The 20,952-nt window shown below is 45.2% G+C and overlaps 1 protein-coding gene across 5 annotated transcripts; it reads right to left on the bottom strand.

The window, feature by feature from the left end:
• asxl1 (ASXL transcriptional regulator 1) lies at window positions 1–20,792 on the bottom strand. Of its 5 annotated transcripts, XM_072696539.1 has the most exons (13): window positions 20,056–20,792; window positions 13,907–13,989; window positions 13,213–13,215; window positions 12,765–12,882; window positions 11,384–11,540; window positions 8,568–8,641; window positions 7,186–7,270; window positions 6,445–6,564; window positions 5,586–5,752; window positions 5,377–5,473; window positions 5,090–5,195; window positions 4,049–4,997; window positions 1–3,797 (listed from the first exon to the last, which is right to left on the bottom strand). In XM_072696539.1, the coding sequence occupies exons 1-13, from the start codon at window positions 20,110–20,112 to the stop codon at window positions 717–719; spliced, it is 5,097 nt and encodes a 1,698-aa protein (XP_072552640.1). In that variant the 5' UTR covers window positions 20,113–20,792; the 3' UTR covers window positions 1–716. The 5 variants fall into 5 exon arrangements, with proteins under 5 accessions (XP_072552640.1, XP_072552641.1, XP_072552637.1 ...); XM_072696540.1 differs by lacking the exon at window positions 6,445–6,564 and having other exon boundaries at window positions 20,056–20,184; XM_072696536.1 differs by lacking the exons at window positions 13,213–13,215; window positions 13,907–13,989; window positions 20,056–20,792 and having other exon boundaries at window positions 12,765–13,196.
• Between the last annotated feature and the right edge of the window lie 160 nt (window positions 20,793–20,952).

Below are 20,952 nucleotides of genomic sequence, written 5' to 3'. Positions count from 1 at the left end.
TGCTCATTGTCAGCTTTATTAGATTAGAATACTGTGCTTAACTGCCAAGTACAGACTGGACTTCACTTTGGATAAGAAAATAAAAAAAAGGGAGAAAAAAAAAAAAAAAAAGGAAAGGAAGCACTTACAAAATAACAAAAAGTAATTTGCTCGTTTAATGATTTAAAAAAATATTTCTTTGCAAGACAAGACGCACATAACTCTCCACTCTTTTTTCCAGAGAGTCAAGTGAGAAAAACGCAAACATGAACACCACCATTTTTACACTGAACTGATGACTGGTGTCAAGTAGATGAGGTAAATGTTTTGTTGGGGAGGGGAGAAGAAAAGTATAAAGAAAAGGCACAATCTACAATCAACCGTGCCATGTAAATTCACTTAATACCAATAACAATAATAATAATAATAATAATAATAATAATAATAATAATAAACAATAATACACATCGTAACACCATCATAACAGCAATAGAAAAAATATGAAGCAAAAATACAGACTGAATTTTATCTTGCAGGGCATCTTCCAGCCCCATTGTTTCACCTTGACCATCGCCAAAAATCTGGCCTGCATCAATACAAGTCCTACCTCATGTTCTTCGCTCGCTTGAGTCCAAAAGTTCCTCTGATTTCAGATCACAGGCGAAGGGACCCAAAGTCTGCTGAGGCCAGCGCATTCGCTTTGACCTTTAGGCTCAGTTTAGAGGGGCTGTAACACACTATCTGACCACCAGACAAGAAACACAGAGTTTTGAGGGGCCGATGCAGTCATCATGGCAGAAGGCACCGCACCCTTGACACATGATCATGGCCTTGAGACGGCAGGAACACTTAAGGGCCACTTCTTCTGCAGCGCTGTCAGCAAATGCCTGGATGCTAAGAGTAGCGCTTTGGCCTCCAGCGTTCCCGACGCCAACACGTGGCCGCAGCTGCAGCACGCTATCCCCTATGCTGCGGGAGAAGCCACTACTGTCCACTACAGACACATTAGCTGTGTAGCTGAAGCCAGATCCAGTGCCTCCACCTCCACTCTGCTGCAGTTTAGGCAGCTTTCCATACAGATGGTAGGGGAGCGATGAGGCAGAGGTAGAGGAAGGAGAGGAGGAGACCGGGGAGGCTGAGGAGTCTGTTTGTCGAACATAAGGATTTTTGCCTTGCTCTTTTTTCGCCATTCTTGCAAGAGACATTTCCATGTTAAGCAGTCCTTCCATTGCTCCTCCACTCACATAACTGTCCATAGAGCTCAGAGGCTCTTTTTTGGTTACTACTACAACAGACCCATTGCCACTGATTGGAGACTGTGAATTTTTGGTAAGAGCTTGCTGGCATGAGGGGCGTGAAGAGGCCTCATTCTTCACAGTAGCTGCAATAGAGAGCTGCTGCTGATAGGACTGAGGTTGGGGTGGGTGGGGTTTAGACGGACGCCAGCTGATCTTAACAGTAGGTACAACTTCAGTCGGACAGAGGTCACCATGTGGAGGAGAAGGAGCATCAGGCGAGGTTCTGCACACAGGCTTGGGGAGGCTATTGGAGCGCTGCTGAAAACCAGCTGTTGCCCTCTCTGGAGTTTCACCCCGTGAAGGCTGAGGTGTGGGGTGCTCTTTGATGACCGCTGATTCCAATGTTCCAGGAGCACTCTGAGAATTGACATCCGCTGGCCTAGAGGTGGAGGATGTGGAGGGTAGAGGGGTAATGACTGGTACAGCACCAGGAGGCGCAGTGCTTCCTGGCTGCTGAGAAACAAACTGCTGGACAACTGTGCTACGAGAGCCGCCGGCCTCCTCAAACAAGCACGTCATTCGAGACTGTGCAGTGCCAGGTGGGGAGGGACCATAATTCCGTCCAGGACCTGGGGACACCCGAGCAGGGGGTGCTTTTTGTTGAAATTCTGAACCAACAGATTCTGCAGATCCTGTCTCAGCAGAGCCTCTAAAGCGGGGAGCCAGAGTCCTGGGAGGTCCTCCAGGCTGGCGGTTGGATGGCAGGCCTGGTGGCGTCCCAGGGAGTCGATTTATCTCCAACTTACTTACAGAGTGTGGCTGGGGTAATACTTTCTCTAAAGGCAGACTGCCTTGAAGAAGCTGGGTCACCAGAGGGTTGTTCGCCTCCACAGAGGACACAGGCCGAGCAGAACTTTGAATTCTCTTCACAGCAGCAATGGCAGAGTTCTTCAATCCAGCATCATCCACAGGCCCCCTGTTGAACGCTTTAGTATCATCCTCTGGGACAAACAGCTTGCCACCATTGCTGTTCTCGTTCAGACTTTGAGCTCTGCTTTGGTCCTTCTCTCCCTGTGTATGGTATGATTGCACATGGGCCTGGGTCAAGGCATTGGAGTTTTGCTCTTGGGAATGGCGGATTGTGTGTTGCTTTTGAGGCTGAATTACTGGCTGGTTTGGCATGCCATTGGGAAAACGAGCCTGAATGACAGTTTGACTATGGGCAGGGTTAGAGACATGGGCCTGAATGACTGGCTGCTGGTGCTGTGGAGGGCTCAAAGTGCACGAGGTAATTCGGCTTGGTGTCTGGATGACAGGCTGATTCTGGGATTTCGTATTCTGAGCCTGCACTCCATTATGGTCCATCGTTCTATGCCAGTCCACGGTGTCATCCTCTTGAGTTTCGTTCTCAAAATCTGATGCTGTCTCCGTGGAGTCGCTGTGCATCCCAGTATCTTCCTCTCTGGTGGTATCTGGAGGACAAGGGAGAGGAGTTTCATAGCTTCCATATTTACAATCAGCATCAGTCTCTCCAGTCTTATGTTCCTGCAGTGTTCTCTGCCTAACTCCACGCTCCTCTGAACCCTCTACAAAACCGTTTCGGGTTGTAACAAGAGTCTCTTTGGGGCCTTTGACATCTGAGCCATGCTGGATGACCCCAGTAGTACTACAACGATGCTCATTCTGATTCTGTTCACCTTCCCAAGACTGAGAGGATGCTGCAAGGGTTCTGATCACATCAACACCCTGAGCACCAAACCTAGGCAGTGAATCAGGTATGGATGTGGGAACCAGATTAACTGCTTCATTGGGCACCGGTGTACAACTAGGAGTCACTGTTCTGCTGTCACTAGAATCTGCTTCATCGCCCCTGGCCTCTTGGTGACTGCTTACAGACTCTGTCTCACTTGGAGTAGGCACTGGAGTGTCTAAGGTCTGTTCTGAGGCTTTGTCACTAGAGCAAGTGGCCACCTCCTCTACACCACAAATTTCTTCCACCTGGTCCTGGGAGGCTGGACTGTCTGCCTCAGGTGGTGAGGGTGTGGTGGTTTTAGGAGACTCTGATAGCAGCACAGAAGGATTAGAGGATACAGAGGACGGCGACGGTACAGTCTGTGGGGTAGAGGCCTGAGGCTTCTCTGAAGTTTCTACATTGGATAGCTGTAATTGTGCTCCAGACGAATGAGAGCTCGCAGGCGATTCCTGTTCCTCCACATCAACTCTTCCTCCTCCTCCTCCTCGTCTTCCTCCTCCTCCTCCTCCTCCTCCTCCTCCTCCTCCTCCTCCTGGTTCAATGGGACCCGGGTGCTCTCTCGAACGTCTCCCGCTGGAGCGATCCGGTATCCCAGTACCACCCCCCGGGCCGCCCCCCCCAGGCCCTGCCCCGTCCCCAGTGGCTGCAGCAACAGCAGCGGCTTCCCGCTGTGCACGGGCTTGCTGGGCACGGGCCTTGATGTCCGCCAGGGTGCGCGCCCCCGTCCCACTGCGCCGCGACCCCTCGTTGGGGGGCACGATGCGGGGACAGATTTGGTACGTTGGCGGCCCTTTGACCCAGGGCGGTTTGATCCGGGAGAGCTGAATCTAGGAAAAAAGGGAAAGAGGAAGGGGAAAGAAGGGGAAAGAAGATAGGGGGAAAAAGAAAAGAAAAAAAGGAATGTCACTTTAGAAAAGCAATTAAAGTTCAGACCTTCATGAAAAGAATAATTAATATGCATGACTAAAATCATAAAGGCATACTTGTCAATTAGAACAACCAACTTTTTCCTCCGGAATTAAGGATCTCTGTCAAAACCGGCAAACATTACAGGAATTAAAATACAAATTCCTCATACCCGGATTGGCGGGACCTTGGGCTCCTCGGTTGTCGGCTGTGGCTTTTCTGAGTGCACACAGTCAACTGTGTTACGAAAGGACTGACGCTCATCCAGCCGCGCCCTTTTCTCGGGGAAGCTGGTGTAGGCCTGGGACTCTTCGGGTCTCCTCTTCTGATCCTTGAGCTGAATAGCGGGGCTGGCTGTAGCGGGACTTGCAGCTGGGCTGCTCTCCCTGCTGCTGGCACCAGTGCCTGCTGTACCAGTGGTGATGACCGAGGCTCCATCGTCAAGCGGGTCGGTGGCCACAGCAGCAGTGGAGGACGAGGAAGAAGACGAAGATGACGAGGAGTCGGAGCTGGCAGCGAAGGCGCCTGGCCGGTCGGAGGTAGAGGAAGGTGATGAGGAAGGAGAGGACGATGACGATGTTGAGGAAGAGGAGGAAGAAGGAGAGGAGGTGGAGGCAACAGCTGGCTCAACGACTTCAGGCAGCAGGCGGGTGGAAGCTTCTGGTTCATCGCAGACTGAGCTTGTAGAAGTGGGAACAGGAGTGGATGCAGGAGCAGGGGAGGGGGACCGGACTGCTTCTGGACAGAGGGTTTCTGCAGGTGCTTCCAGTTCTGGATCTGCTGGAAGGACGATTTCTCCTTGGACCGCAGCAGTCTCTGGCACAGGTGATGCAGCAGTGGTGGCAATGTCTGATGCAGCTTGGTCATCTTCTTCTTCTTCTTCTTCTTCTGCTTCTGCTTGAGCCACAGCTGTGGGAGCAGCCTTGCTGAGTGGCCGACGGGCCCTGCGCCTGAGGTCAGCGCGTGATCGCCTCCTAATACGACCCTCTCTCCGCCGCCTTCCAACACCTCTCCTCTTGGGTGTTGCCACAGCAGCAGTGTCAGCCCCCAACACAGCTTCAGCAACATCTCCTGCATCACTCATTGTGAGCTTCAGTGCCTCCTCACGGGTCAAGCCAGACCTGTTGGAACAGATTAGTGGAGCGTTTAAGAGAAATTCCAGCACAAGAATATTTTTACAATGGGATCTGATTGCAAGATCATGAAATCTTACTTTTGGCCATGATACTCCTCAAAGAACTTTTCCTTCCACGCCTCCACTTTCTTTTCCTTCTCCATCTCTTGTCTAAAGCGAACTTGCATCTCGTGTGTGAACTCACCTAAAAACATTAGAACAATTATTATTTATTTATTTCATCCAAGCTTAGAAATACCATGCGGTACTTTACATCGTTATCTCCCATACCTCTGTGGAGCTTGGCTGTCTGGAACAGTACATGCATGTCTGTAGTAGTGTATCTAAAAAAAGGGACTATGTTCCTGTTTCAAGGTGACCCTCACCTTCAGCAAGTCTCTCTTTCCAGCTCTGAGAGGCATGAGTGAAAAACTCATTATTCAGTGCTGAACTACTGAGCCGAGCCATACCATCAGGTCCAATCTAAACAACAAAAAGAAGACGAATGGTCACCAAGACACACGTTTCACCATTGGGGCCTAACCACATTTCATTGTTGTCAAAGTGAGAGAAACTGAACATTTTAACAACGCACCTGTCTGTCCACCTCTGGAAGAAGCTGGAGGAGCTGTTGCTGAGAGTGGGGAGGAAATGCTGCAAACGTGCGTGTGTTAATCAGTGCACGGATGTTGGTGTTTACCAAGATTGAACCTGGAGTTTCAAAGTCCACCTCTACACCACCACGACTCCTCTTCATTGGCCCTGCAAATTCAAACCGAGGATCAATATACATGCACCACACAGTGCTCATTTTCTCTTATTTATTACATACATACACACGCACACACACACGATCTGAAATGTTTCATTATGTTGAGTTCAACGGCTGTAACCACCCCCCCAGCCAAATGACAAATGATAAGCAGGTGTTGTACTGAGGTAACAACTAGAGCTGCACTGTGCTCCAAAAACAAGATTTTAAACATGTAATCAATGTAACATATTGCAGCCAGAAGACCCAATGTTGCATGATAAATGATACAGCAGCCAGTACATGCCCTGCATTCAATATGAAGCCAAAATAAGGGGGTTCAATTAGCATCACACAAAGCAGACAAGCACAAACATCTAAAAACAGGCCTATAGTCTCTGCATGTGCAGCAGCTCAAACAGCAAAGAACACCCCCCCCCCAAAAAAAAAAACCTTGCTTGAATTCGTAAGTGTAACTGCACCTGTCTAACTGTTATAGGGGAAGACAAATAAAAGCATGTTCATGTTGACCGAGGCAAACTCTAGCATCATGGCATTTGGCTTCATTTTTAATCAACCACCCCATTGAGAAACTGGAGCAAGCTGGGCTGTGTACATATGGGACAAATTAAGTGGTAGATTAAGTGGACTTTTGGATAAGGGAAAAAGCAATAAATGGATCCCTGGGGCTCATCCTCTGTACCTGAACGAAGGCCACGCATGCTCTTGAAGTGCTGGGGGCGTTTCCAGCCCAGCTCGGAGCGGGCTCGAAGTGTCGGGCCTGGACCCCCCCTAGACCCTTCCCTGCGCCTCCCCGCAGCTCCTGAGGGGACAGGTGGGGGAGGAGGGAGGCTGGTGAGACTGAGTGAGTGTGGGAGGGGCAGCACAGGCAGAGAGGCCAGTGACCAGAAAGGCTGGAGCAGCAGGCAAAAAAGTGCTGGCTAGTGCGCGCACACATACACACACATATAAAGCCACGAGGACAGATGTCCCAGGCATGGAGATACAGAGCACGAAGGGTGAGTGGATATCTGGAGTGAGGGTGCAAACGCAAAGCAGAGGGGTTCAGATATCCACAGGGCATAGAGCAGGACTGACAACCAGAAACGCTGGTTTCACGCAGGGAGCAAGCTATAAAAAAAATAAAATAGGTCAGTGCCTTCTGAGAAGATGATGCTGTTTTTAGTGTTAACCGACAGACACAGAAGAGGCTGCCGACAGGACGAAACTGTGGGAAAACTGCCCTTGAGAAGACTGCAGTATAAATGATTAAAGAGTGTCGGTGCGTAAAATTACAAACATTGTCAAACCACTCAGATATAGAGCATCCACAGTCAGGGAGAGTGGGTAAACAAACCACTGCAGAGAGAAAAAAGATGGGAAAGAAAGGAGAAAGAAAGGAGGAAGAAAGGAATGGAGGGGAAGGGAAAGAAAGAACAGTAACCTGATGGGACGTGTTCACCGTTGACCTTGAGTGGAGTGAGAACCACACGAGGCATCATTACAGCTTTCTTCCTCTGTCTCCCTGACTGTAAAAAGGGAGAAGAAACAACAAATAAGTTTGCAAGAGACAAAATCACCTATGCATTTACAGAATATTAAAAAAAGTACTTAAATGTCTTTTTGATGATTTTTACAGCCATGTGCAGCACTGCAAACATTTTAGGCACCTGAGAATTCTATTTAAAAATGCAGGAAATCTACTTTCATTCTGACAATTTAATTCTTGCAGTTTTTTGCAGTTTCATGATGAATTGACCAACAGAAATGGTCCACAATGAGCTGGAATATATAGTTTTACTTAGTACTACTTACTACTTAGTAAAAATAGTAAAAAGCCCCCCTCCCTCCTCTCTCAGTTTGTCAAATTTAATGCCACATTAAGTTCAACAAGGTGTGTTTTTTTATGGATTTGACCAATTCATTAAGTTGCTTGTTGAATCACGTAAGGGTCTGTTTACACCTAGCATCAACATGTGTTTTTCTTTATCGGATCATGTTCGGATTTCCAAGACACGTTGTGATGATCGGATCTCGTCCAAATTCAATACAACCGTAGACGGACTGCATCTTCTGTGATCAGATTCCATCAAGCAGGCGGAAAAATGTACATTTCAAATCGTGTTGACCGAGCCGATAAGGGAATGTGAGGACCATCTAATGTAGCTCCCACCATTCCTCTAAACTCTTTACAGTTGGAGCAGGGTGGTTTTGATGAGAAACTGTGAACACAGCATGCACATCGGTGTGCTTTTTACGCTGGAAAAGCACAATCGGACCTCATTGGGTCACACTGGGGACACATTTTAATGACGAGTGTAAACAGAATCCACATTTATTTGAATGATACATGGTGTTTTAACAAGCATAACTCACTTCCTGCACAGATCAATGTTTATTTACACATCACTGTTCTTTTAGTATTGATGCTTGAGAGAAAGAGGGTCCACAGATTTTACAACCACACAGTTTATTAAATTTATTAATTGATTAAAAAAATCTATTTAATAAAAAAGGCCACACAATGATTTTATTCTCATTTTGGTCTACTTGCTAAAGCATCAGAACAAGCCCAAATACAGAGCATTTATTAATTATTCCACACCGACCTCTGTATATGCAGGGGGAAAAAAATCTACTTTGGAAGGATTTTGGATTTGTTTGGGTGTTTGGACTCTGCTGGAATTGGGTTTGAGAACTGTGATTGAAAAAAATGGTATATTCTTTGGCGGGAATGATGAAAGGGGTGGATAGAATGTACATGTCCCCGAGCATCAGGCATACCTGGTAACAAAAGCATTACATGAGATAAGGCACTGGGAGTACCTGTGAGGATCGACTCAGCCGGGTCTGCGGCTCTGTGGAGCAGGAGGCACTGGAGGAAGTCTCGTCCACTGAGGCTAAAACAGGGAGCAAAACGAGCAAAAAGAGCTTTTTGTTTTAGATATTCTGAAACAATCAAACAAATCACAAAAATAAAGCAACATTATGTAGCAATTTTACCTTAAAAATTCATTTAAAGCTTAAAGCTTCATTTTAATGCTCCACTAACTGTTAAATGGGAGAATAACTTGTGCAGCTCCACTAAAGTGTGCAATGGCAATGCCAGAGAAGACCTCTCGCAAGATCTGCCATTTGAGCCCTGTAATTTCACTCTACTGCATTAGTCCACATGTTCCCTCACTTTCAGTGAGAGTTCTGAATCTCTCAGCTTGACAATAAACGTGTTTATAGCTGTCCATGAGGTGGAACGTGAGTTGCCATTTGTATATAGTGCAGTGGCGTACTACACATCCTCACCTATAGGGGGAACCCAGGAGGAAAAAAATACCAATTCTACATAATGCTGCTTTAAATTATTTGCCTACAGTATAGGGCAGCACAACACATTTCAGCATTGTCACCACAATGTGGGCATGTGCAGGTCACATCGCAAGACATGTAATCTCACGTAAGACAAACTAAACTCAATTTTACAGTTTTCTTTTGCTGCTTGATTCAATACAAAAATGTACACAGTTCTCATTTTCCATGACATACTCCTGTCCATACAGTGTACTGGGACAATTGTTCATTTTTTGTTTCTTCTGAAATCAATGGTATTGAGAGTTGAATTAAATCCTGCTGGGAAGGCTTTCTACTATATCCATCTAGGCCATGCCTGGGAAGAGGCATTGAGCCAGTACTCATGGTTTATGTCTATCTGCTCCAGAAAGGCCTACTGTACTGGCAGTAGACAAGCTGTGTGCATGCATTTGTACATTTGTGTGTCAGTTATGGTAGCAACTTAAATTAGATTAAGACATTCATTAGAAGGGGTGTCCACAAACATTTGGACATGGAGTGTCCAAATATCCCATGGGCAGGTTTTATCTGTGCAATGTCATTTATTTAACTCTAATCTTGGGCAAACTGAGTGCATTATTAAGGTTACTATGCTTACTATGCTTGATCACAGACTTGGTGATTTTTCTTTGACAATATTATGCATAATTAGTACCATTGTATCCAGTATTACCGGGAACGGGGGCTGCAAGTACAGCACATGGCTCTACATGCAAGTGGTGTCTGTACTTCCTCTGCCTGTGTTATTTTAAATAACCTGTGTTATGACCAGATACAACGTTTGCTCACAGGATGAAACACTAAGTGGACCAGCGCAATTTTACATTCATCATTCAGTAAGTGTTAAACCATCAGTCTGACAACAACTGCAAATGTTAAACTGCTCTGAATCAGGAGAGAGAAGCTGCTTAGCATTAGCTTTGTTAGCAGGATAACAGTCTGCTCACTACAGAACTAATTCAAGTCTGGCTGACAGAAAGCCCACTCAAAAGTTTAGACGTCAAAGACTCAGATCGAGCGACTGCTAAAAGAACCGAAAGCTGAAATCCAAGTTTTTCCTCCATGGTTTTAGATCTGTAGTCCTTTGCTGAGCTAGATCGGCTACAGGTCCATCGAGCATCAGACGGCTGAGTTTCCGACCCAAGCGTTGAGGATAAAAACGTGTCTGAGAGCAAAGTCGAGCGAAGGGTTTTAGGGGTAGCAGAAATGCAAATTGAGACCAGTTCTGCCGTGGTTGGGTAGGCAGCTAACACTATCTAGCTATATTTAGATACGACAGTCAGCACGCTAAACACCACAGCACAGTCCAGTGTTCCAGCTAAACGAGGTTCAAATCACACTAGTTTAAAGCATAAAGCAGCATACTGGAGAGCACAGAGTCAAGAGAATGGTCTTTAGAGTGTTTTCAGCCACATTTGATAACTAGGTTTGCTTGATTCTCCCTTTCAAACTAATTTGAGCGCATCATTAACTTGACTATGGTGGGCCAGTTTTTCCCCGACCCTGTTTTTACCTGATCGTGACATCAGTCATCAGTTAGCACCCACAGCGTCCCTACCCTGTGGCCATCAACATTATGGTATTATCATTATACCGCCCAACCTTATGTGCAGCCCTACTACAGTAGGTACACTAGTACTTCACAACATCCCCTGAAATAACACAATACACTAATACTTCACAATAAAATTAGCCAATATAACAAAAACAAATAAATCCCTCATGAACTAAGATCAATGCAAACATACAATACAGCTGCAAATATACTGCTAACAATGGTTAATGCTATGTACTCTTAAGAGTATGCTCACATCTGGAAATGCCATATTTCCAGAAGGCCTCAGAGCATCAGTCTTCTGAAACTATATGCAAATCAGATCTGTAATTTAGCTCCCATTGTCCCTTTCAGAGAGCAGTCCCTCTCTCCCCCTCTTCCTCCCTCACAACCAAATACACATGTTCTAAACTGCTCTCATCTAGGTCAGTGGGTGTCATGTGCTGCTGCAGTATCCATGGCAACACACACATCCTCAGATATAAAATAAATAAATAAAAAGAAATCAATGTTTTCCCAGCATCCTGTGTTCTTAAAGCACCTGATGTTAATCACCCCTCTGACTGCTCTAATGCAATGTATTTCAGGCTTCTTTTTTTGGATGAAAGGAGGCATGTTTCTCATTTGGGTTTCATAAGCATCCATTAGCCATTTAGATACTGCTTGAGTGGCTAAATGACCCAATGGGGGGGGGGGGGGGGGGGGGGTTTACCAATGAACCAATCAGCAGAATTTTACACACCATCATTCTCACCACTAGCAGCAGCAGTCTCTGTGGAGTCACAGCTCTCCTGCTCCGCCCCCTCCGCTGCTCCGACTGTGGTTGAAGCTGCCGATGTGCAGCTTGGGTCAGCGGCCTCGGATGCTGCTGGGTTCTTCGACCATTGCGGGGCATTTTTCTGAAGGGGGGGGGAGTAGGAGAAACATAACCAGAGCATCAACAGCTGGGGTGCACCAAACTAAAACAGTATAACAAGTTCATCATTCATATTAATCTCCTACGCCAAAGCGATGCCATAGAAGAACCAATCTTGGTTCTATAAGGAACCATGTTTGTAACGGATGGGCATGCGAGTAAAGCTCACATTGCTTTAAATTACTTAATTATAATTAAATATATATATATCCCCTTTACATCAAGTGAAGGTTCTTCACATTCACACATCTCCATTACAAACACAGGGCCTCATTTATCAAGCATCTTCAAGTAAAACAATAAGCAATCTGAGATCACCCCTCAAGAGCTGCCTAACTGACTTCAGTAAACCATAACTGATCCCAGATCAGCATTCGGACTCTAAAAAGTTTGAAAAAAAGTGGTTCTTCAATGGCATCACTCCAATTACTATTTGAACCCCCCCCCCATCTTGAGAGCATGGCTGGACAGCTTTGTTAAGCATTACTCCCACACTGGTTTTTGTATTACTGATATGACTGAATGCTGTTATACACAAATAACGACCATAACCCAGGGGTGGGCATATCTGGTCCTGGAGGGACGGATTTCTGCACAGGTTTGTGCTTTTCCTGCTCAATTCAGGTTTAGCAGGTCTGTTAGGGCAGGGAAATCAGCAAACCGTGCTGGACTCCCCTTTTTTCAATCAATCAATCACTCACAAGAGGGCCTCACTTCTAAGAATTTTCTTAAGTTTGTTCTTGAGAAAAGCATCAACTAAAAAGAGTGCCAGGAAGTCAGATACATGAGGTTTTAAACCACTGAATTGTTGGCAGCTAAGCTCTTATAATGCTGGATCCCAAGGTCCTCATAAACTATGCAAATCCCAAATGAGACAACACTTTAGAAGGTCTGAAGCTTCGTGGAAAAGAAATCTTCCTAAGAACAGCTGGTAAACAAGGCCCGTTGTTTTTACTGAGCGTGATGACCATCTTGACAGGTCAATCATAGGTCCAGATGCACGTTTTGATGAAGGTATGCAGGCCAATAGTCAATCATGCTAAATTACTGACCAGTGCATTCTTAACATACAGTAGTAAAGATGCACTGCAACTGCAATTTCCAGCAACATGTCCACAATACAAGCAACAGCCACGTATTGTACAGCTCTACAGAGAACCGATTAAGCGAAGGTGTGCAGCAAGGAGAACAAGTGCATCATTTCTACCTTTAGGGTGAAGAGGCTCATCCTTCCAGGCAGCTTAAAGAAGATGCTGTTCTTCACTCTGTCCCCCCTCACCTGGGAGTGGAGCATGGTGACCAGGCAGGCCAGCGGGGCTGTGCCACTGTGTGAGAAGTCATTTTTAGAGGAGTACAGCACATTTAGCCAGAAGAATGGGATGGATGTTATAGAATTCAGATTAGTATGGTAAAGGAGTATCCCAGCATTTCTCAACCCAATACCAAACTCTTGCAGCCGCAGAAGGCAGACCATTACAATTTAAAGGCATTTCCCTGTATGAAAAACTCACTGACCCAAATAAAGGCGTACTTATTATAGAAGCCAATGGGCAGCTGCTTCAGCACCAGCCCATAGTACAGATAAAGCTGGCTGAGAAACACTGGAGGATACCTTTAAAAAAAAAAAATACATCCTACAAGTCCGAAAACCTTACCTTCTATTTACACAGATGAGAGCAGACGAGGCAGATCACATAAAAAGGGAGACAAAAAAAAAGTACTGTATTTACTATGCAAGCAGAAAACATAGGTAACATACACTATACAGACAAAAGTATTGGGACACCTGCTCATTCATTGTTCCTTCAGAAATCAAGGATATTAAGAAAGAGTTAATCATGCTTTTTTGTTGGAGTAACTGTCTCTACTGTGCAGGGAAGGACTTCTGTTAGATTCTGAAGCATTGCTGTGAGGATTTGTTTGCATTCAGCGACAAACGCGTCAGTAAAGTTAGGATGTTGGATGATCACCACCCCAACCTCACCCCCAACTCCCCAGCGTATCCCAAAAATATGGGATGGAGCATCATCCATCATTCCAGAGTTCCACTGCTACATAGCTTATTGCGGATTGCGGGGAGGATTTGTACCCCTCTAGCCCACACTTGACAATAGGCATGGTACTAATAAGTTCATGGTTTATCTACTGCAGAGAGGCCTATTCTATTGGCTATGCTTTTCTACAGGGACTAGACAAGTCGTGTCTGTGGCTGCGTACGTTCATTCATTTGCACATAAGCAACGAGTGCAGCTCAAATTAGCTGAATGTCTTTATTAGAAGGAGTGTCCATAAACCTCTATAAACATCTGTGAACATTAGCCTTCACTAAATTGTGCATTCAGAACAAACCTCATTTCTTTGAGTCCCTTTGTCTGGATGACTTGAAGGATCTGTTTAGGCGTCATGGGGGCATCAGAGAAGTCCTCAAGAACCTTTATGGGGGGGTGGGGGAGGGGACAGGAAATGGAGAAGCACATTTCACAAGTGGAACATACATAGGCTCACACTGCTGAATACACATTTACTCCAACCACATACGTCAGCTCTAAATCTAGAGCTGGTTCTTGTTGGCAGCAGCTACTGGCAGTTACTCCTCCAACAGCAGTCCTGCATTTAGCATTTCTTTCAGAACTTTGTGCATCATGAGAGTGTGTGAGTACATGTTTAATGTGTTCAAATTCATTCTATTCAGCGTTGTTCGTGTAAGGCAAAGACCAACAACCACAGCATAGCGTGCCACTATGTGCTAAAATCACAAAGTAGGTAAATTCAGCACACCAACAATGAGAAGTGACGCATTTTGTGGGGTCTACACAATCATGGCCAATTTTTAAGTCTTTGTCCCTCACAAGGCCAACAGCATTTACCTTAAAATCAGTCAGTCATTGTCAGGGGTGCATGTTCCTATGGTCAGCTTTTGTACAAATCTGCTAGGAAAGTTACCACAGAAAATCCTTCAACACTACTTCTTCTCATGCTACACTACATTTGAAACACTAACCAGACATGGAATGGAAAGTAAAGCAATGTTGCCCCCGCCTGCACACACACACACACAAGGTACACAAGCAAAAAAACAAAAAACAGACAGAGTTGAGCACACAAAAAGAAGAAGGAAATGTTGCAATGTTCTTAGATTCCTCCTCCAAACAACACACAAATTCACAGGTCATTCACCCAGAAATGTCTACCAACACATCCATTACATCACATCAACTTGGTATGCTGAAACTCAGCTGTATAAGCTGCCACTATTAGGCTTACACTCTTAAAAATAACAGACTCCCTAAGCGTAAAGGTTCTTTAAACTAGGGCTGCACAATATTGAAAAACGCTAATTATTGTTCCTGCAATATACGCTGCCATTGGGAAAAACCAGGAAGTCAACAATCCAAAATGATGATTAATTATTATAATTAATAATAATGCACTCAGTGAATCCTATACTGGAGGAAAATACACAATATTGAGCAGATAAAACCTGGCAGACTGGTCATTGAACATTACAACAGTGGGAGGTTTGTTTTTGGATCAAGAAGAATAATAATAAAAATAAATAGTTGTAAATAGTTGTAGCATGATGTGTTTTTACATTGCACCCGACACTACACGCCCAGTGATGTAACTACTGCGCATGCGCACACTGCGATAGCAATGCTTAAACGATAGATAATGCAGCCCTACTTTTAACCTTTAAAAGATTCTTTACCCTCAACACATCTAATTTCAAACACGGTTCTTTAAGGAACGGAAAGTGGCTCCAGTCGCTCATCCTCCAGCTACTGCTACCTGCCTCGGACTAGTTGCCCACCATCCACTAAACCTACACTTACACTTAAGTTTACATGGACCAAAACCATTAATCTTCTTGCTGCTGCCATTATTATTATTATTACTTTCATTGTGGTTATCATCATCATCATCATCATCAGTACACCCAAGCAATCTTAATATGGTGGTACTGTGACTTTTTTTTGTTGTTGTTGCAACAATGTAGCGCAAGTTTATAGGAACAATGTAAGTAGTTTTGGTCTTGGTCCCTCCCAAGGTTTTTTCCTCCAGCTTCGAGGGAACCTTTCCTTGCCACAGACACCTTTGGCTTGCTGATGTGGGGTTACAGGTTTTATGTGTTGCTGATCTTTTGTCTTATCACCAGATTTCTTGTAAAGCTGCTTTGCAACATCTGCTAAAAAAATGCTTCCCAAAAATGTATTTAATTTATGTCATTCTTCTGCTGGATCGCTCATAACCATTGGAAGAAGCAATGCAGACAGCGATAAATGAAGAACGAGGACATTAAAAACACTCTGAACAATTTCTGGTCTGTTATTTGGTTTTTAAAAACAGGCTCCCGCTCAGCCACAAATCTCCTCATTTTCTCCTGTTTTTGTTTAAAGCTCCCTCTGAAGCATTTCTGCAATCCTGTGGCACATAGGTGGTGGCTGTAAAAGGCAAAGGCTGTGTCAAACTTGCAACCCACTTAGGAATAAGAAATATCTAGGTCACACAAACAAAATATTTGGGGTTGTTTGCAATACTGAACAATGCTCAGTTACGAGCCATCCAAAAAAAAATATAATAATAATAAAATAATTTGCACAATCACAGCATATCCACCCAATTTTCAGGCAGAGAACAAAAGCCTAAACCTTCTGGAGGACTCTGAACAGCATGTCTCCGCTTTGCAAAAAAAAAAAAAAAAAAAAAAAAGGTTGTAATGCCTCTGAAGTTCCGTTTGTCATCAGACATGCAGTCCCTTTCCATGGGATGCATTTTAGCAGCGGTTAAAACAAGGGGGGAGCCCCACCCAGATCCTGCCATGCGACGACAAACACACACCCCGCTTCTGCGCTAATGAGGACAAAATGTTCTTTGATAAAGCAATAAAAAGGAAACCGCTGCAGGTTTCCTAAATGACAAAGACCAGGCACTATTAATACCACTCTTTTTTGCGGGGGAGCTTGAAGTACACCACTATTAAATAACTTGTATAACAGACGTTCAACTTCACGTTACATAAATGACAAAATGGGTAGACAATGCAATACCACACTGCCAACAGCATGTGATTGGAAACATGTGTATAGTTTCAGCAGGCTTGAGCTGGTTCCCCCGAACTGTCATTCCTCTGAATGGTTTTTACGCTGTTGACTGAATATAAACAGTACATTAAAAGCTATAACGTTATAACCCACTCTCTATGACCTCTATGAACGCTTCTTTGGAACTACTCAGCTTTGCACGCTGAGCTGGGGTGTGTACTGCCTGAACTAAAACTGAACCAAGGTCTTTTCCAGGCTTCAGGCTTCTCATTTCCTACTAGTGAAGGGAAGAGACAGTGTACTTAACCTGCATCCGCTGTAAAGTCCTGGATTTTCTGGTGCGTGTGAGAACTTCTGGTGTCTGGCTGGCTCAAAGGACAGCGGACACCTGCTCCCTGAACCACTACATAACATAACAGATGTTAAGTAATATAGCGGGCAGCATTATTTCCCTTTAGAGCGAACCTGCCCTGACAGCATCCCTTCTGATCAAATATGTTCCCCTAGAAATGAGGCTTGGATTAAGCAATTCGCAATCCTGCTACTGAGGGGGTCTAGCTTCCTGCAAACCTTCCTCCAACCCCACCTTCAGACATTCTTGATTAGCTGAATGAGGGGTGTTCCATCCAATCTGAGATGGTGGTGAACCTTGCAGATAGGCGGATCCCCAAAAGGAGGACTGGACACCCCTCCTGTAAATTCGACGAGGTTCTACAAAATGTCAAGAGGTATTTCAGACATGCTCGTCTTATGTACATATAGACTCCCTTTAAGAACCAAAGGTGGGTCTTCAGCGTTTTTTTCAGTTTTTGGCTGTGTTATTTTTTAAAGACTGTACCTCTGATATTGTCGCCTCTTACGCCTTCTATTTTGGTCTCTTCAACTAATGAAATGCAAGATTCTCACAAGGGAATTGAAACGACAAAATGTGGGGCGGCTGTCTGCACCCCACCCTAAACGGTAACCTTAGAGTCGCAGCAGCAAATGCCACAAGATAACGGCGGCTGTGCCGACACGGCGTGGATTTAGATTTCGGCCTTCAGTTAGCTCATGCCAGAAACTGAAGTGCAGTTCATACGTTACTGCTGTCGTGCTGGGGGGAGTATATCCTTTGCAGTGAGCCAATGTTGTGGAAGAGACTGAGGCTAGACATACAAATGTGAAAAGACCCCTTTTTAATAAACCAGGGCCCTGTTTCCCAAAGGCATCTGAGTGTTCAGATCTCACCTGACTGAAATATCTAAAACTACTACTATGGTTTTGGGAGGGTCCAGTCCTGAGAAGCAAAAGACGTGTCAAGCGTCCGTTTTTTTATTTTTTTAACCTTGTGACCAATCTAAAACTCTGCTCTTGGCTGCCACTCAACGCTTACAGAGCATCTGAAACCGGAAGCTCCTTCTCCCCCGGATTCTGATGTCATGAGACCTCTTAACCTGTAATAGCAATGCTACTGTATACATAGCCTATGTATATGTAACTCCCTGCAATGGGGGTGTCGGCTGCACTCCCCAACCCTAACCCTTGTGGCTCTGAACATCAAATTATTTCAAGCCAAACTTAAGATTTTAGAACATCTCTAGTTTTCTTGACAGATGATCAGAATAACAGGCCTAAAAGAAATTCTTGTGTATATGCACACACACATACAGTATTGCACAAAAGTTTCAGGCACCTGAGAAAGTTAGAATTTAGAAAGCTCCTCATCAGGACAGTTTATAGTGTTTATTTGCTCAGTAAAACACTAATATTACAATAAATACAAAACATTAACTAAACATAGTGATTTTACATTGTTCACAGTTCATTAGCCCTCTCCTCCTGGAAGTCTAGTATTATTTATAGTCACCGTTTGAGACCTGGTTTGGTAAATCAGTGCTTACTGATGTTAGATTAGGTGAGCTGCTGATGAAATTGAAAAAATTCACATGCTGGAGAAATCTGGAACCAAGCTTTGTTCTCTAAACTAGATCTAGAGCTGGGCAATATGACGATATTTTATGGTATGGGAATAAAATTGATCATTGTGATGCATAATAGGATATCAAGGATATTGCCCATGCCTATTAAACATTGATCAACTGCATGTTTCGTTACAAACAACATAACTAGACTGGTTTAATTAGAAGAAGAGGAGCAGATGTTGTCCCGTAGCAGAAGTACAGTAGAGTATCTGTATAGTAGTTTTAGGAGTCTGTTGCTACTGATGTGTTTGGTCTGTGATTACATGCAAAATGTCTTTAAATATCATGATTGTATTTGTCATAGTTATGTATTACTGTATTTGTTATATCTTCTTGCAATGTGATCTGGAGTTCCTACAAGCAAAACAAACACTCATTGCAGAGAGTAATGTCCTTAAATAGTATGGCAAGGTGTCTTGAACCCTCTGCAAAGTACAGTACACTACCACACTGTACCTGAAGGGATGAATGAAGAGGGTAGACTGTCTTTTAACCGGTAACAGCAATGCAGCTTACAGTACCTGCATGTTTCTAGGCCATCTCTAGCTTTTGCAGCCGATGAGCAGATTGATGGCAGATTGATGGGGCCTAACGGGATGTCCCTTGCATCCATTACCCAGGAACAGTCATAGCAAACCCAACCTTCGTTTATAGGACACTGAGTTGGTGTGTACTGCAGCAGTGGAAAACTAGCCAATGCTGTCCACGTCCATGTAATAAAGAGCAGAGGTGGCTGGATGGATGGAGAGGGTATATGTGACCAACACTGAAGAAAGCATTGTCATCTAGGCTCTACTGAATTACATTTCCTTGATATGAAAGAGCCACGAGTCTACAGGCTTGTAAGTGACAACACGCATTTCACACATGCAGGGATTGTGCAATGTGCTGCTTATGCTCGCTCCCCTGCCTGCACACTGGGTTAGGCTACGGCTAGGAAACACATACTGCGTAGTAGCAGCAGCAGCAGCAGCAGCAGCATGTGGAAACAAACGGCCTGTCGTTTTCAGCAAACGCTACGTTTACCGCCTGCAATCGCACACTGTTCTCTACTGAAAAACAGGCTGCTGTGTAACGAAAGGCTCCTACGGGTGGATATTCTCGCTTGCCAGCCTGCTAGCTAGGGTTAGGGGCTAGCATATCCACCAGGCTAACGCTAGCTAGCTATTTAGTTACAAGTCTTGCAAACAAAGGGTCAAACGCGTAGCGGTGCTAACACGGCTAAGCTACAAGTTGTGCCCCTCCATTCATTTGTGAGCCTTAAGCAAAGCTGCTGTTCGTCTCGATGACTCTGGCAGCGTTTTTTTTGATTTCCCACAACCATCATTTCGTAAGCCAGGGGCTGGGGGTTGCAACACGATGCGGCGTGAGAGCGCTCCCTCTGCGGGAACAGCCCGAGCGTCCGCAGCAGCTTTGTCCGGTCCTCGGTGCCGAGAAATCGCACCAATCTCGCACCAAACACCACACCGTGGCGATAAACGCGTGTGTAGCTTACCATACGAGCGGCCTCTGCCCACGTACGCTCCTTCTTTCTCTTCTGTTTGTCCTTCATTTCCTCGGTCTGGTCGTGCCGATGCGTCTCACTCGCTGCAGCCTTGCCCGATTCGGCGGATGTGAAACGTGTGAGCTAGCAGAGGCAGGCTAGCGCGCAGGCTAAGTGACCCTGACCGAGCCTTTCCTTTCTGCAACACCGCAAGCCTCCTGACTGGACTGCCGAGCACCTTTCGCTCAAGATGGAAAGCGTATCCCCGCCTGATCGGCTCCCTTAAACGGTAGGAAGACGATTCGTGCAAAAAAGAAAAGCCCCCAAACGCTCTGCTGCCGCGTTCAACAGCGCCAGCCTTTTGTACCGTTTCCCCCGCAGCTAACCAGTAAACACACGCAGGGCGCGCAGCGAGAGAGCCCCAGCACTGACCGACGCGCTGGGCATTCCTGGAGGAAAAAAAATAAAAATAAAAATAAATCCACCCTCGAGCAGGAATGCAAAGAGAAGAGGACACAACAACGAGGTCAAAGGTCAAGCCCACACTGCAGGAATGCAACACAAAACAACTCGCTCCCCATCCCCCTCTTTACTCGCTCGCTCTCGCGCTCGCGCTCGCTCTTCAGCCAGTGCTACACAGCAGCCTAGCTGACGTCTCACACGCCAATGGGACCCCGCCCATTATTATGCATACCAGTTCAGCAGCAGCCACACGTACGAATGACAGATATTACAACACAGCTCACACATTAGGCACAGATAAACGGCTCTGTTTGTTTTGAGACGTCTTGCGCTTATTAAATAAGCCATCAAAACGATCAATTTGATGCCACAAGCAGAGTGCAGCGCAAAACTTCACATTTCTCCAAATTAAAAGCCGGGCTTGACTATGTCAGAAGTTAATCGATT

The sequence above is a fragment of the Salminus brasiliensis genome, chromosome 14 (assembly GCF_030463535.1).
Source record: "Salminus brasiliensis chromosome 14, fSalBra1.hap2, whole genome shotgun sequence".
NCBI lineage: Eukaryota > Metazoa > Chordata > Actinopteri > Characiformes > Bryconidae > Salminus > Salminus brasiliensis.
Note: the sequence above shows the minus strand (reverse complement) of the source record. Positions and strands in the feature narration are given on the sequence as shown.